The 14,721-nt window shown below is 37.4% G+C and overlaps 1 protein-coding gene and 1 long non-coding RNA gene across 2 annotated transcripts in view; one reads left to right on the top strand and one right to left on the bottom strand.

Annotated features, from left to right (window-relative positions):
* Nucleotides 1–1,441: 1,441 nt before the first annotated feature.
* The window catches only part of LOC110020979 (ABC transporter C family member 8-like), a 14,307-nt gene continuing 1,027 nt past the window's right edge, over nucleotides 1,442–14,721 (top strand). The window contains exons 1-11 of the mRNA XM_020719288.1: nucleotides 1,442–1,504; nucleotides 1,706–3,633; nucleotides 3,726–4,046; nucleotides 4,303–4,389; nucleotides 4,491–5,108; nucleotides 5,283–5,447; nucleotides 5,546–5,840; nucleotides 6,467–6,681; nucleotides 6,752–7,057; nucleotides 7,202–7,265; nucleotides 13,779–14,018. Coding sequence (XP_020574947.1) covers nucleotides 1,480–1,504; nucleotides 1,706–3,633; nucleotides 3,726–4,046; nucleotides 4,303–4,389; nucleotides 4,491–5,108; nucleotides 5,283–5,447; nucleotides 5,546–5,840; nucleotides 6,467–6,681; nucleotides 6,752–7,057; nucleotides 7,202–7,265; nucleotides 13,779–14,018 — 4,264 coding nt within the window. The 5' untranslated portion in view covers nucleotides 1,442–1,479. The remainder of the gene's footprint in view (nucleotides 1,505–1,705; nucleotides 3,634–3,725; nucleotides 4,047–4,302; nucleotides 4,390–4,490; nucleotides 5,109–5,282; nucleotides 5,448–5,545; nucleotides 5,841–6,466; nucleotides 6,682–6,751; nucleotides 7,058–7,201; nucleotides 7,266–13,778; nucleotides 14,019–14,721) is intronic.
* On the bottom strand, nucleotides 10,506–11,145 carry LOC110020981. Its single transcript, XR_002293590.1, has 2 exons — nucleotides 10,829–11,145; nucleotides 10,506–10,708 (listed from the first exon to the last, which is right to left on the bottom strand). It is a non-coding gene; the product is annotated as an uncharacterized LOC110020981 (long non-coding RNA).

The raw sequence follows: 14,721 nt of genomic DNA, 5'->3' as shown, positions 1-14,721 counted from the left end.
ATTGAGAATAAAATATAATTGATTTAATGTTCTTTACTAAATGAGCCAAGTTTGTGATAATTTTAAAGACCACCGCATAACTATTCATTTTTTTTGTGAAGAACTGATAGGTTGACTCACCACAAATTTAAAAAAACTTTTGCTATATTGACATTAAGAAATGAATTGAGAATATGAGAGAAGGTTAAAAATTTAACAGTTTTATGAGATTTTATTGCAATCAATTCTGTTTTTGATATACTATAGAAAGTTAGAATGATAAATAAGATGATATAATATTTCTCGTTTTTATTATACTCCTCTCAATCAAAATTAGTCCATACACCATAAGGAGCAAATTTGATCTTAAGAGTTAGCATTAGCACATACTGAAGCTTTTGCTTGATTTTATTGCAATCAATTCTGTTATTGATATACTATAGAAAGTTAGAATTATAAAATAAGATGATACAATATTTCTCATTTTTATTATGCTCCTCTCAATCAAAATTAGTCCATACATCATAAGGAGCAAATTTGATCCTAAGAGTTAGCATTAGCACATACTGAAGCTTTTGCTGGATTTGCAATATGAGCAAACCATTTTCAAAATCATTAGTTAAGTTTGACCCGAGCTAACCCAAAAGTCTCTACTCACAATATTATCGATCAATATTCATCTGCAATGAGCAGCCGATTGAGAACAAGCCATTCTTTAATGAAGCATATGATAAAATAGACCAACAATATTTAAGATAATAAATGACTCGGTCGGTACTTTAACATCAACTTTATATATATTTCTTTCCTTTTTTTCTTTTGAAAGATAATATGTTCAACGATAATGTAAACCGGTCGGTACTTTAACATCAACTTTATATGTATATATTTTCCTTTTTTTTTCCTTTTGAAAGATAATATGTTCAACGATAATGTAAACTAAAGTATCCAATTTGATGAGAAATTCAAATTTCTATTCTCATACTTTATTATATAGCTTGTTTAAATTTGAAGATTGGAGAGTAGCAATTGATAACTTCCTCACCAAATAAAACTTTAAAATAAGAATATTTATAATTGAGCTACTTATGTATTTACATATCTAACACCTAAACTTCAATTTTTACATATGTGTCGTCTTACCTATGCATGAAAAGGTGTATTTCACTTTTTGAAAGTTAAGAAGATGATATTTTTTATGTGACATAAAAGTATTTGGGTGGTATAAATATAAATAATAAAGTTTTAAGTGATAGATGTGCAAATGGAAAGAAATTGATTGGCATGTACTATTTACACCGTAAAATAAATATTTGGGTTGTAACTGAATTAATTCAAAGTACAAAGGGTGGTCAATTTGCATTATTGGCTCAGTCTTCAAGCCAATTAGAAGACAAGGGTCAATGTCCTCCTTTCCTGCAAATCAACTTTGGCCTTCCATCAATATTTATTTTTCTCCAGGATAGCTTGGAAACAAAACGAACTGAAAGATTTCAGAAAATGGCTTCTGCTTGGAGCTTGAAATGTATTTTTTATCTCTGTTAACAATTTGCTTAGCAATTTCAAAGACTGTTTTTTGTTAATATCTGACGTTCATCAATTCGTGAAATCCTTGACATTTCACTTTGTTATTTTGCGTAGATTTTGGCTTCGCAATAAACATTTACGGCAATCTCATGTATTTGCTATGCTTGATGAATTTTATGAGTCTTTATCTTGAATGCAGATTGGCTTTTATGGACCTGTGGGCAGGAGTTTAATCTGGGAAACTCGTTCTCCCAAAGAAGATTAATAGATGCTGTGAATCTTGCTTTTCTTTTAATTTCAGCTCTGGGTTTTCTGATATCATATTTCAGAAGAGAAGGTCCTCATGAAAGGAGAAATAGGAGCTGGGAATTATTCACTACTTCACTTCTTTGTTCAGTGCTTAGCATTTCTTGCTTCAGTCTCAGTCTTTGGATTCTATTTGATGGAAGCAGTACTCTCACTCAGTTTAATTGGTTAGTTTATTTTGTTAGAGGGATAATTTGGGTTTCTTTGGCTTTTTCTCTAAACTTTCATCATTCTAAATGGCTAAGAACCATACATTTAAGTTGGTGGATCACATTTTCAGTTCTGCTATCTTCTTTTAATCTGGAAATGCTTATCAGAGGATCAGGATTTCAAATCCTTGACTTGATTTCATGGCCTGTGAATTTGCTGCTTATTTTCTGCGCTTTCAAACTACTAATGAGAACCAGTTTTAGTGATAGTTTATCCAGCCCACTACTGCTCCATCAAAATGAAAGAACAAATTTGAACAAAGCTAGCTTATTTAGCAGATTGACATTTTCATGGCTTAATCCATTGCTTCGCTTAGGTTCTTCTAAGCCACTGGCTCTAGAAGACATTCCCGCTTTAGATTCTGATGATGAGGCATTCTTAGCTTACCAAACTTTCTATAGAGCATGGGAACTTGAGAGGAAAAATAGTTCCATAATGAGAAATTTGGTTCGCAACTCATTAGCCAAGTGCTATAAAAAGGAAATGTTATTAGTTGGGCTCTATGCTTTACTAAAAGCAGTATCTGCTGCAGCTTCACCTTTAATACTCCATGCCTTCATTTCGTTTTCAAACCAAGAGGAGAAAGATCTTAACTTTGGCATCTTTCTGATTGTCTGTCTTGCCTTTTTAAGGTTTGTTGATTCAATCTCTCAAAGGCATTGGTTTTTTGATTCAAGAAGGTTTGGAATGAGAATGCGTTCCGCCGTCATGGCTGCCATTTTTCAGAAGCAGCTAAAACTTTCAAGCCAGGGAAGGAGAAGGCATTCAACTGGAGAGATTGTGAACTATATTGCAGTTGATGCATATAGGCTTGGGGAGTTTCCGTGGTGGTTTCATATGGCTTGGAGCTGTCCTTTTCAAATATTACTCTCAATTATTGTACTTATCATAACTGTAGGAGCTGGAGGAGCACTCCCAGGAGTGATCCCCTTAATCATTTTCGGCTTCCTTAATGTCCCAATTGCAAAGATTATGCAGTACTATCAAGCACAGTTCATGCTTGCTCAGGATGAAAGGCTGAGAGCTACATCAGAAATACTGAACAACATGAAGATAATCAAGTTGCAATCATGGGAGGAAAGGTTCAGACGAATGGTTGAATCTCTAAGAGATGTGGAGTTCAAATGGTTAAAAAACATTCAAATCACAAAATCATACGGAAGCGCACTGTATTGGATGGCGCCAACTGTTGTTTCTGCTGTAGTTTTTGCCGGAACCGCAGCTCTAAAGAGTGCTTCTCTCAACGCTAGCACAATTTTTACAGTTCTGGCGACTTTAAGAGTTATGTCAGAGCCAGTCAGAATGTTACCAGAAGCTCTTTCAGTTCTCATTCAAGTAAAGGTTTCCTTAGATCGAATTGATGTTTTCTTATTAGAAGATGAGATCAGAGAAGAGAGTGAGCGCAGGAGTACGTTAAGTAATTTTAACCACACAATTTTAATGCATAATTGTTGCTTCAGTTGGGATTCAGATGCAGCTATTCCAGCTTTAAAGAACATTAATTTGAATATTAGAAAAGGACAGAAGATTGCTGTCTGTGGCCATGTTGGTGCAGGAAAATCATCACTTATATATGCAATACTTGGGGAGATACCTAAACTCTCAGGATCTGTAAGTTAACAGTATAAATTAGGTAGAAATGTTCATGAAAAGGGCTGTTACAAAGAAAAAGAAAAATTAAAACTTCTTGCTTTATTGTTCAGGTGACTGTATTTGGTACAGTTGCTTATGTTTCACAAACATCATGGATTCAAAGCGGAACGATTCGGGACAACATACTATTTGGGAAGCCCATGAATAAGGAACGCTATAACAATGCTATCCGATGTTGTGCACTTGATAAGGATATTGAGAATTTTGTTCATGGAGACCTTACAGAGATTGGCCAGAGAGGTATCAACATGAGCGGGGGACAGAGGCAAAGGATTCAGTTAGCAAGAGCAGTTTACAGTGATGCAGATAATTACCTTCTTGATGATCCATTCAGTGCTTTAGATGCACACACTTCAGCTATTCTGTTTCATGTAAGAATGATATGTTTACACCTGCAAATTGGATGGCTTTGTGCAATTCAAAATTTTTTATTTCATCAAACCGGATACTAAATTTAAAAAATAGATTGCATTACAACTTTGATGTTTAAATTCTTCTTGGCATTAAAATTGTCTCACAATCGAGCTAAAATATTGCATTTGCTGCATGTCAAAAGATAGGAGCTTCATGCAATACTAGATTTTGTATCGATTTTCGCAGCTAAAGAGAATGATATGAAATTTGCAGGATTATGTGATGACTGCTTTGGAAAATAAGACGGTCATTCTTGTGACTCATCAAGTTGAGTTTCTAGCTAAGGCTGATGGAATTCTGGTAAGCGGCTTCTTCAGCTTTTCTTTTTTTCAATGCAATTTTACCATATAAATAATCAATTGATTGTTCTCGTTGCATGAACTTTATATGATTGCTCTCAGGTAATAGAAAATGGAGAAATTACACAAACAGGAACCTATGAGGAACTTCTAACTTCAGGAACAGCATTTGAGAAGCTTGTTAAAGCTCATCAATCTTCGATGATCACATTAGATTCTTCAGTCCAAGAGAATGGAAGTAATAGACACGGAAGAGAGGAAGATCACCTCATAGTTACAGGGTTGCACTACATAAAAGAAAACAGTAAAAATGAGATCTCAAGCGAAGGTATTTCAGCTGTCCAACAAACAGAAGAAGAAGAAAAGGAGATGGGCAGTGTTGGATTGAAGCCTTACAAAGATTATTTTCGGGTGTCCAAAGGTTTTCTACTTCTCACTTTGGTTCTCTCCGCTCAATTCTTCTTTGTTGGTTTGCAGACTTTATCAACCTATTGGATGGCATTTGCCATTCAAAAGAATCGAGTTAGCAACAGCCTTTTAGTAGGAATCTATGCAGTAATTTCAATCCTTAGCTGCTTTGTAGCATATGCTAGAACTTTGCTGGCAGCAGAACTTGGACTAAAAGCTTCAAGATGTTTCTTTACTGCACTCATGGATTCAGTATTCAAGGGTCCAATGTCTTTCTTCGACTCAACACCGGTGGGAAGGATTTTGACCAGGGTATTAATTCAATCATAACTTTATGAAACTTAGAACTGATTTCTGAACTTGCATCGATCATTATAATCTGTTTAATAGACCATATCTTGAAAATTCTATACGATGTATTCTGTTCAGCAACACCAACATCTTCTATGCTTAAAAAGAAAAAAATAAAATAAAAATTTGTTGCAGGCATCTTCAGATTTATTTACACTGGATTTTGATGTTCCATACTCCCTTGCCTTCTTCATAGCTGGTTCTATTGAAGTTTTATCAACAATATTAATCATGGCTACTGTAACATGGCAAGTCTTAGTGGTGGCATTTCCAGTTCTCATAATAGTAGCATATCTTCAGGTGTATCTATTCATCTTTCTAGTTATTTTTTATTTTTTATTCTAAAATTAGACATTCTCTCACTGGTTCTATCTGTAACATGCTTCCAAATTTTGAAGAAATACTATCTATCATCGGCGAGAGAGCTAGTGAGGATCAATGGAACAACAAAGGCTCCAGTTATGAATTATGCAACTGAATCCTACCTTGGTGTTGTGACAATAAGGGCATTTGGGATGATTGAGAGGTTCTTCGGGACAAGCTTAAAGTTGGTCAATACTGATGCAACACTATTTTTTCATACCATTGCTGCCATGGAATGGGTACTGATAAGAGTGGATCTGCTGCAAAACTTAACCATAATGACTTCAACTATTTTCCTTGTTTTGGTTCCTCAGGGATCCATTTCTCCAGGTACAAACATATATATCATAATCCATATATACTCATGACTCTACATAAGAAGGGTATTAAATTATATACCTCCATAAATATGTGAACTCACTGGTATATCATATCAATCTTTGAGATTATTTTAAATACGCCTTAAAATATACATTTTTACTAATATGCCATGACACTTCCAACTCTAGTTAACATAATTTGAAGTTTAGGATAGCAAGTAATTTTAGTGCTAGACAGTGTATGTTCTCAGGGACCTGATCAACCTATTTGACTAGCCCAATTAGTAGGTTTGTACTTCATGAACCTGAAAGTTTAACATAACTCGCACTGTCGGCCGGTCGTACTTTATGAGCCAGTTTTAATTTTTAAGGATTTTTACCCAAGCCAACTTAACCTAGGTTATGTTGACAGCTATTTTTACAGTTAATGTGAATTTAAGATTAATTTTAAATATTAAATGAATATTTCCTTTAGGTTGACACCAACTTTCTTAGAAAACTGCATGATGAGAGTTTATAGACTGAAGCGATATGTCAATAATATCAAATATTCAGATAGAATTTCCAGTAAATTCTTAGGAAATAAAATATGACGCTGTATACTATAGAAGACTTACAAACGTGAATTCATTCCAGGATTTTCAGGACTTTGTCTTTCCTATGCTCTTAGCCTGTCTTCAACTCAAGTGTTTGCTACTCGTTTCTATTCCTACATGGAAAACTACATCATATCAGTAGAGAGAATCAAGCAGTTCATGCATATCCCACCAGAACCACCAGCAGTGATTGAAGAAAGCAGACCACCACCTTCATGGCCCCTCGAAGGAAGAATCGACATACAAAATCTCAAGGTTAAGACTCATCTCTATTGATTCCATTGTGGTCTTGTAATTCTTACTTGGCTTATATTCATGTGTGCAGATTAGATATAAGCCATCAGCTCCATTTGTTCTCAAAGGAATCACATGTACATTTTCAGCTGGAAATAAGATTGGAGTCGTCGGACGAACCGGAAGTGGCAAAACAACTCTTATAAGTGCTTTATTTCGTCTGATAGATCCTGCAGAAGGGAGGATTCTGATTGACAGCATTGACATTTGCTCTATAGGACTCAAGGATTTGAGAATGAAACTTAGTATAATTCCTCAAGAACCAACTCTTTTCAGGGGGAGCATTCGAAGTAATCTGGATCCTCTTGGAGTTTATACTGATCATGAGATTTGGGAGGTTGAGCATCTCTTTCAACTTATTACATAGCTTAAAATATGTATCTGATTTTTTTTCCATAGTAAATTAATCTTGTAGTAATTAGATAGAGCATCGATAACTGTCGCAAGCTCTAATTGAAAATGTGGAATTCCATTATGTCAGGCCTTGGAACGCTGTCAGTTGAAGTCGGTCATTAGAAGCCTTCCTGCTCAGCTTGATTCCTCTGGTAAGTCAGTTTATCTATTGATGCTAGCCAGGTTTTAACTCAGGACCAAGAAAGGCCGGATTTTAATGGGCCAAAAGCTAGAAAAAGGACAAAATAGCCTCATGACTCTTTTTTCATGTCTAGTTTAAGGCTAAATTTTTGAAATGTTACTTTTTTAAGATTTATTATTTTAAATCGACATTTAAAAAATAAAATTTATTAAATCGACAAAGTTGCCACCTCACATGATTAGATAAAATTGCTGCTGACATAGCGACTTTGAATTTAATTTTGTTTTTTTCATGATGAGCACACCTATCTTTATCACCCAAAAAACAAAACTGGAACTAATAAAATCAAATCCCCTGATTTACACCCTCACTTCACTCCCTTTCTTATTCTCTCTTGTAGTTCGTCCCCCCTTTACACAGCTCATGCCACATTTCCCTCTCACTTAATTCATTTCTTTTTTTATTATTATTTTTCAGGCATATTTTTCTCTCCCATTTTCATGTAAAAAAGGACACCTCTCCATATTTCTCTTGATATTCTCTCTCATTCAGGTAATCCCTCAAACTCCCCACTTTTCTCCCTCCCCAGAAAACCCAAAACCCTCCCAGATTTCACTGTCTCGCTCCCTACACCTTCTCTTCCCACAAACATTCTCTCTCCCACGAGCTGCATTCGCATAGAACAGCCTGATTCGACTCCCTTTAAAGAGATTTTTGTCACCTACTCATCTCCTTGGCAACCAAACACCTCCCTTCCTACCTCTCAGCTCTAGCCAAACCTCATTCTTGTAGTCACCTCATGTCAGCGATCCTATTCTCCTGCTTCGGCTAAAGAAACCAAAGTAAGTAATTGCTCTTAAAAACTTATTCCATTCATTAAGCACTCCGGCTTATATAGAGCCTTACAATATTTTATAAATAAATCCCTCTAATTCTTTTATATTTCCTATTTACAAATAGAACTCGAAACCAGATACAAATCTCATCACTCCCCCTCAACATGGGCGAAAGATATCCACTAAACTCATCTTGTCACATAACTTAGACAAGCCTAATAGGCTAAGTCTTCTTGTAAGGCAGTCAGCCACTTGCTCTCCAGTGGCTACATGACTTAGCTCCAGTAGCCCTTTATTCAACTTTCCCTTGATGAAGAACCTATCAATTTGCACATGTTTGGTTCTATCGTGTTGCACCGAGTTGTTGGCAAAGCTGATTGCTAACTTGTTGTCGCACCACTACTTCATTTGAGCTTCTTAGTCCACGAAGGGCTCTACCAACAAGGTTCTCAACCACATCATCTCAGCAACGCCTAAGGCCCTAGCCCCTATTATACCCTGCCTCTGTTGTTGACCTTGCTACTATCGATTGTCTCTTGCTATTCCAAGAGACCAAGTTGGCCCTACGAACATGCACTATCCAGATGTGGACCTCTTGTCATCATCACAACTCACTCAGTCAGAATCACAATAGCTCTTAATGCTTATATGTTCATTTTTCCTAAAGATCAACCCCATCCCAAGTGCACTCTTCAGATATCTCATAATCTGATACACCGCATCCATGTGGCCCTTTTTCGGATCATGCATGTAGCAACTCACCACGCTTACTATAAATAATATCGGGACGAGCGTGACTCGGATAGATGAGACAACATACCAACCACTGGTACCTCTCGCGATCAACAAACGCAGATGCCTATGCACTCAACTTTCCCTTCTGATCAATTGTTGAAACTGCAGGCTGCATCCCAATACGTATGATCTGTGAGCAAATTTAGCAGACTTCCTCTGCGATAAAAAAACTCTCTCTGCTCCATGAGTCACCTCAATCCCAAGGAAGTATCTAAGCTGTCTAAAGTCCATCTCAAACTCTTCGCCCAATCTTGTCTTTAGCTGTGCAATCTCTCCCTCAACATCACCGATGACTATCATAACATTCACGACAAACATGATAATGTGACCGGCATGTCGTTGAATGAACATCTTGTGGTCGATATTGATCAGTTGATAGCACATGTCTACCATTGGTCTCCTGAACCAATCAAACCAAGCTCGAAAAGACTGTTTCAACCCAGTATTACTGCGAGAGATCCTCCTTAAAGTCATGGAAGTGAGAGGACAAGAGAGGAATCATATCACCTGTATAATCTGATTCTGAGGTGAATAGTGTAAGTGTCTTAGGAGTCGGGGTAGACCGAGATAAAGGACTTCCCTCATTCAGCCTCCTCTTAGTATACATTTTCAGCTCCCCTTGAGCTTGAATCCCACCACCTTCAAGCTCATTTTCCTCATTATTTGGCTCGTTCAGTCGATCTTTCCCACACAACAAGACAATACATCGTTTCCACATGTACTGATCTCTCGCCATCACCACTCTCCCTCTCTCACTTTATACCTCCAATATCTGGTGAGTCACTAAAGGGTGAGGTCACCTTTAAGGAGTAGTAAGGTTCAAATTCTCTAAACGTTATATCCACCCTCACAAATAGTCTCTTCTATATTGAGTTTCAAGAAACATATCTCTTCTGAGTAGCAGAACAACCCACGAAAATGCACTTCACAATTCTGGGATCCAGCTTCACTATTGATGATCTATTTTCTTTCACAAAACATAAATAACCAAATACCTTCAATAAAAGGATCCCGCAATTATCTCCTTTCAGCAACTCACAAAAATATTGTCAGTCTAACAATCTCGAAGGCATTTCGTTGATCAATTGAGATGCTGCCAAAATTATGTCCCTACAAGTTCTTTGGGATATTCATAGAGATCATTATGTTTCGGGTTACCTCTAAAATGTGTTTATTCTTCCTCTCTAGTACTCTGTCTTTTGCCAATGTGTACGGACATTTGGTTTGATGTTATATCCATTGGGCTGACAGGTACTCCCCAAACACCTTGTTAGTATATTGTCTCATTATCATACGTTAATATCACTACTGCACCGTATTGTGTCTCAGTCGTCCTGAGAAAATCTTTAAAGCAGACAAACATATGTCTTTTGTTTCTCATCAGACATAACAAAGTAACACAAGAAGAATAATTAATGAGAGTCATAATATATTTATAACCATTTATCGAAGTTGTAGAACAAAATCTCCATACATATGAGTGCACCAAATCAAACACACAAGAACTTTTATAACCAGAACTAACATAAGAGCTTCTTGTATGCTTGCCAAACTCACAAGCATCACACACTAGTTTTTATTTATTTGCTTTTTCATACAAAGACGGATACAAACGTCTCAATAGACTAAACAAAGAGTATCTCGTGCGTCTATGAAGTAGCAGCAACACATCATCCATACTCCTCCCAGATCCTCCAACTTTAACACTCTCTACTATGGATATCAAAGCTAAGTTCATCTCCTCTCTATCCAAGTACCAGAGTCCACTATGTCACATGTCAGTCCAAAGTCTCCGGTCAATCCGCGCCTATTAAAATATTATCTTAAAAATATCAAATCAAACAACACATTTCAGTTAGAAAATAATAACACTAATGGATAAAAGATTTACTATAAAAGAAAGAGCATGCAAACATTGTATAAAGTCATAGAATCGACGCACCTCGTTGTAACTTTATCAATCATAGGTTGTATTGTACCATCAGCGGTGTGAATGTTCTCTAGAACTATTGGATGAGAATAGAAAAAGAACTCACTAGTGCTATCGATCACATGTCGAGATGCATCAAAATTTACTATCTATCCTAGTGATCTTGTGGTGGATATAAAGATAAGAGCATGTATATCACGAGCACTTTTGACTTAGTAAACATAAGTAGTAGTGTTTCTCTTGGATGAAAAAAATCATTACGTCCGGACCTACTCTATATCACGGCCGTCGCCCGGACGACGAACGTAATAATCTCTACTTGGATGGACCCTCAGGAAAAATTCATTACGTCCGGACCTCCTCTATATCACGGCCGTCGCCCGGACGTAGCTCGGCGTCCGGACAACGAACGTAATAATCTCTACTTGGATGGACCCTCAGTCACATCAACTGCTGCTCTTTGCTTCCTTTGCAACATCCTTATAAATTCATGATCCTCATCGGTAAAGATCACCCATATCTCTTCCTTATTCTCTAATACCATTAGATTTGCTATGTGGCCCCCTCCTCCAATCCTTTAGCCTCCACGATTACGACCACGATCTGTATACTATTCATGTCCACCTGTCTCTCTCTTTAGATAGATTTTGGACAAACCGTGCTAAGTTGTCTCACTTCTTTATAATTGTAGCACCTACAGGTCTCTCCCTAAGCGCCTGTCATACCTGAGATTAAAGCAACCAAATCTGATCATGGACTTGGAAGTCCACTCGGCTCAAAGTATAGCCTCATGCTATTATCGTCTAGTATCATCGCGGCAATGGCCTCATCCAGTGAAGGAATCGTTCCCTGGGCTAGGAGGATTCATCTCCTCTTATCAGAAGTTGGGTTCAAATGAGCCAAAAACTGCATAGTCCACATTCGAGCAAAGATCACCATAGTTCGACATCGGTGAGAAGTGATCATAATCTGACCACAACAGCTCTAGATCTATGGAGTACTTTGGAATTGATCTATCACCCTCAACCAATGTCTCTATCTCACACTGAATCTGGAACACTCTCATGTGGTTCTCACTTGAATCTGCAAGACCCTGATGTGGTTCTTAGCTCTATCATAGATCTTTTTTTTCTGCTTCGCCCAGATATCGCTTACCTTTTGAGTATCATCCATTGATGAAGCAATCAATGGAACCATCGAAATCAATGGAACCATCGAGTTGAGTAATTGGGTGTAAAGCAATGCATTTGTGGTCCTCCACTCATCGCCCTCGGCACTTTCACTCTTTGGCTTGACCTCCGTCAAGTATCCCTCTAATCTTTTCCTTACTAGAGCAGCTTCAATACAATGCGACCAACTCAAATACCTGGCCTGTCCATCAAGCTTCAGATCCATGGGAGGGAAATCTAGTTTCACTTGCGTCGGAGCACGTGTTGAGGTAGTGGCTCCCGTTGAGACGTCAGCTTCCTGTATGAGTCTGATCAAGATCTTCAAAACTAGCTTCCTGTATGAGCCTGATCAAGATCTTCAAAACTTAAGACAGCTTCCTGTATGAGTCTGATCAAGATCTTCAAAACTTAAGATCTGTATGAGCCTGATCAAGATCTTCAAAACTTAAGAATCTATCTGCCCAAGAAATTCAAATCCTTCACCTCCCTCACTATCTTCATCTTCTGACATCCTCAATCACAAGACTAGTGCATGATAATCACATTGTTGCCTTTCCAATTAGCTCCAATTGTCACTGTATCCTTCAAGTCACACCACAATCCCGTCGTTGCCCCAGTTAGCACATCGCAATCCCATTGTTGCCTTCTAAGTTTGCTCTAATCACAACTGTATGGCGAGGGTCACGCCCCACTCCCGTAGTTTCCTTCCCAGTTAGCTCTAATCGCGACTGTATCGCAAGACTCACGCTGCATTCCCTTCGTTGGCTTCCCAGTTAGCTCTAATCGTTACTGTATCACGAGAACGAAGCGCACGGATAAAAAAACATGGGAGTTTCGGGTTTCTATACGCCGATCCCAACTCATGAGCAGCCGACCGCGGATCGAGCAGCGATTCTGCAAGCCGCGATCTTCCGCGTCACGCGTGAGGGATCTCTGGAATCCGCGACCCTACAGCAGATGATGGGAGCTTTAGGTCTCTATACGCCCATCCCCATGCTCAAACACGGCTAGGTCTAGAACCTAGCCCAGAAATAAAACACAAGTAAATTCTCTTAAAAATTTGTCCTATTCATTGACCAAAAGATTTATCATGCATAGTTTTACAATATTTGACAAAGAAATTTCTTAAATTTTTTTATATTCCTTATTTATAAATAGGATTCTAAATTAAATACAAATCGCAACAAATCCAAAAAATTGAGCTCCATTCTTATTTAATTTCATGTCTCCTCAGTCTCAAGCTCTCTCTCTCTCTCTCTCTTTTTTTTCTATGAGGGTCAAACCGGAACCAACCTTATATCATAGCACCAACACACCACATCTAGTTACCATGGCACCATTGGCGAGAAACCTTCTCATCTGCAAAGCCATCACACCCGTGACTCTACTCCTTTTGCCATTGGCGTTCCTCACAGACACATGATCGCTGAAACGCCAATTACAAAATGGCCACATTAATGGTGATTTTACCTGCTAATGTGGCAAAGTATCCGCTGACATAACAACTTTGTTGATTTAAGACATTCTATTTTTTAATTGTCGATTTAAAATAATAAATATGAGAAAAAAACCTAAGTTAATCCTAAGGATCCCATGTCAAGGGTCAGGGTACTCCTTTGACATTTTACTCGGTCAAAAGCTACAAACAAAACCTGACCTTGTTTAGACATGTGAATATAACAACAAAAAGTGCTATTAGACTTGTATATTTTGCTGAAAGAAAGGAGAAAACTTTTACTAAGATAAACTGAAAGCAGAGCAGAGCAGACTAACCTCTGTGTTCCATGTGACAGTGAGCGACGACGGCGAGAATTGGAGCACGGGGCAGCGCCAACTCTTCTGCTTAGGCAGAGTCCTACTCCGCAAGAACAAAGTTCTTGTTCTCGACGAAGCTACGGCATCCATTGATTCTGCAACGGATGCTATTCTTCAGAGAATTATAAGGCAGCAGTTCTCAAACTGCACTGTGATTACTGTAGCACACAGGGTTCCAACAGTAACGGACAGCGACATGGTTATGGTGCTTTCTTATGGTACGCACTCTTTCATATATCATAAACCTTGGAACAGTATACTAAGGAGGATCTGGATTTGTCAAATTGATATATTATTGAAGAGTGTTTGGTTCAGTTGGGATTAAATATAGTTAAAATTGTTGGAAGTGTATTTTATTTCGGGTTCTTATTATTGTAGTGACTTTCTTCTTAAATTAAAGCTGATAATCTATGGAATAGTTAGGTTTAATAAATTCGGATTTACATTCAAAAAATAAATAGATGGGAGAGAGAAATGGATTAAATAAAGTCACGGATTTGATAAATTCATATTTCATGGATTTCGGCTATAAATCTCAGATATACTAAATCTCATGAATCGGTGGATCTACAGGATTTACGAGATTTGGAGGAAGAGTTATTCGATTTGTTCTACTTATTTGTCAAACAATTTTGTTGAATTTACATGATTTAGTAAATCCGTTACCAAATAGTTTTTTTGGATATATGTCATTCTCGATTTAGTAAATCCGGATTTATGAGATTTACTAAATCCTAAAAATTTAATTATCATCTTTTGTCTGGCAACCCCTTAAAATAACCATGTACATGTATTTTGCATGCTTATATAATGCTATATAATTCAGGTCAGCAAATGAACTTGGCTTCTTTTCAAAGCATTTTTCATTAATTTTTACAACTAGTTCTGTAATAATTTCATGACACTCTTTCGCAGGAAAGC

The sequence above is a fragment of the Phalaenopsis equestris genome, unplaced genomic scaffold, assembly GCF_001263595.1.
Source record: "Phalaenopsis equestris unplaced genomic scaffold, ASM126359v1 Scaffold000114, whole genome shotgun sequence".
NCBI lineage: Eukaryota > Viridiplantae > Streptophyta > Magnoliopsida > Asparagales > Orchidaceae > Phalaenopsis > Phalaenopsis equestris.
This window is presented reverse-complemented; position numbering and strand designations above follow the sequence as displayed.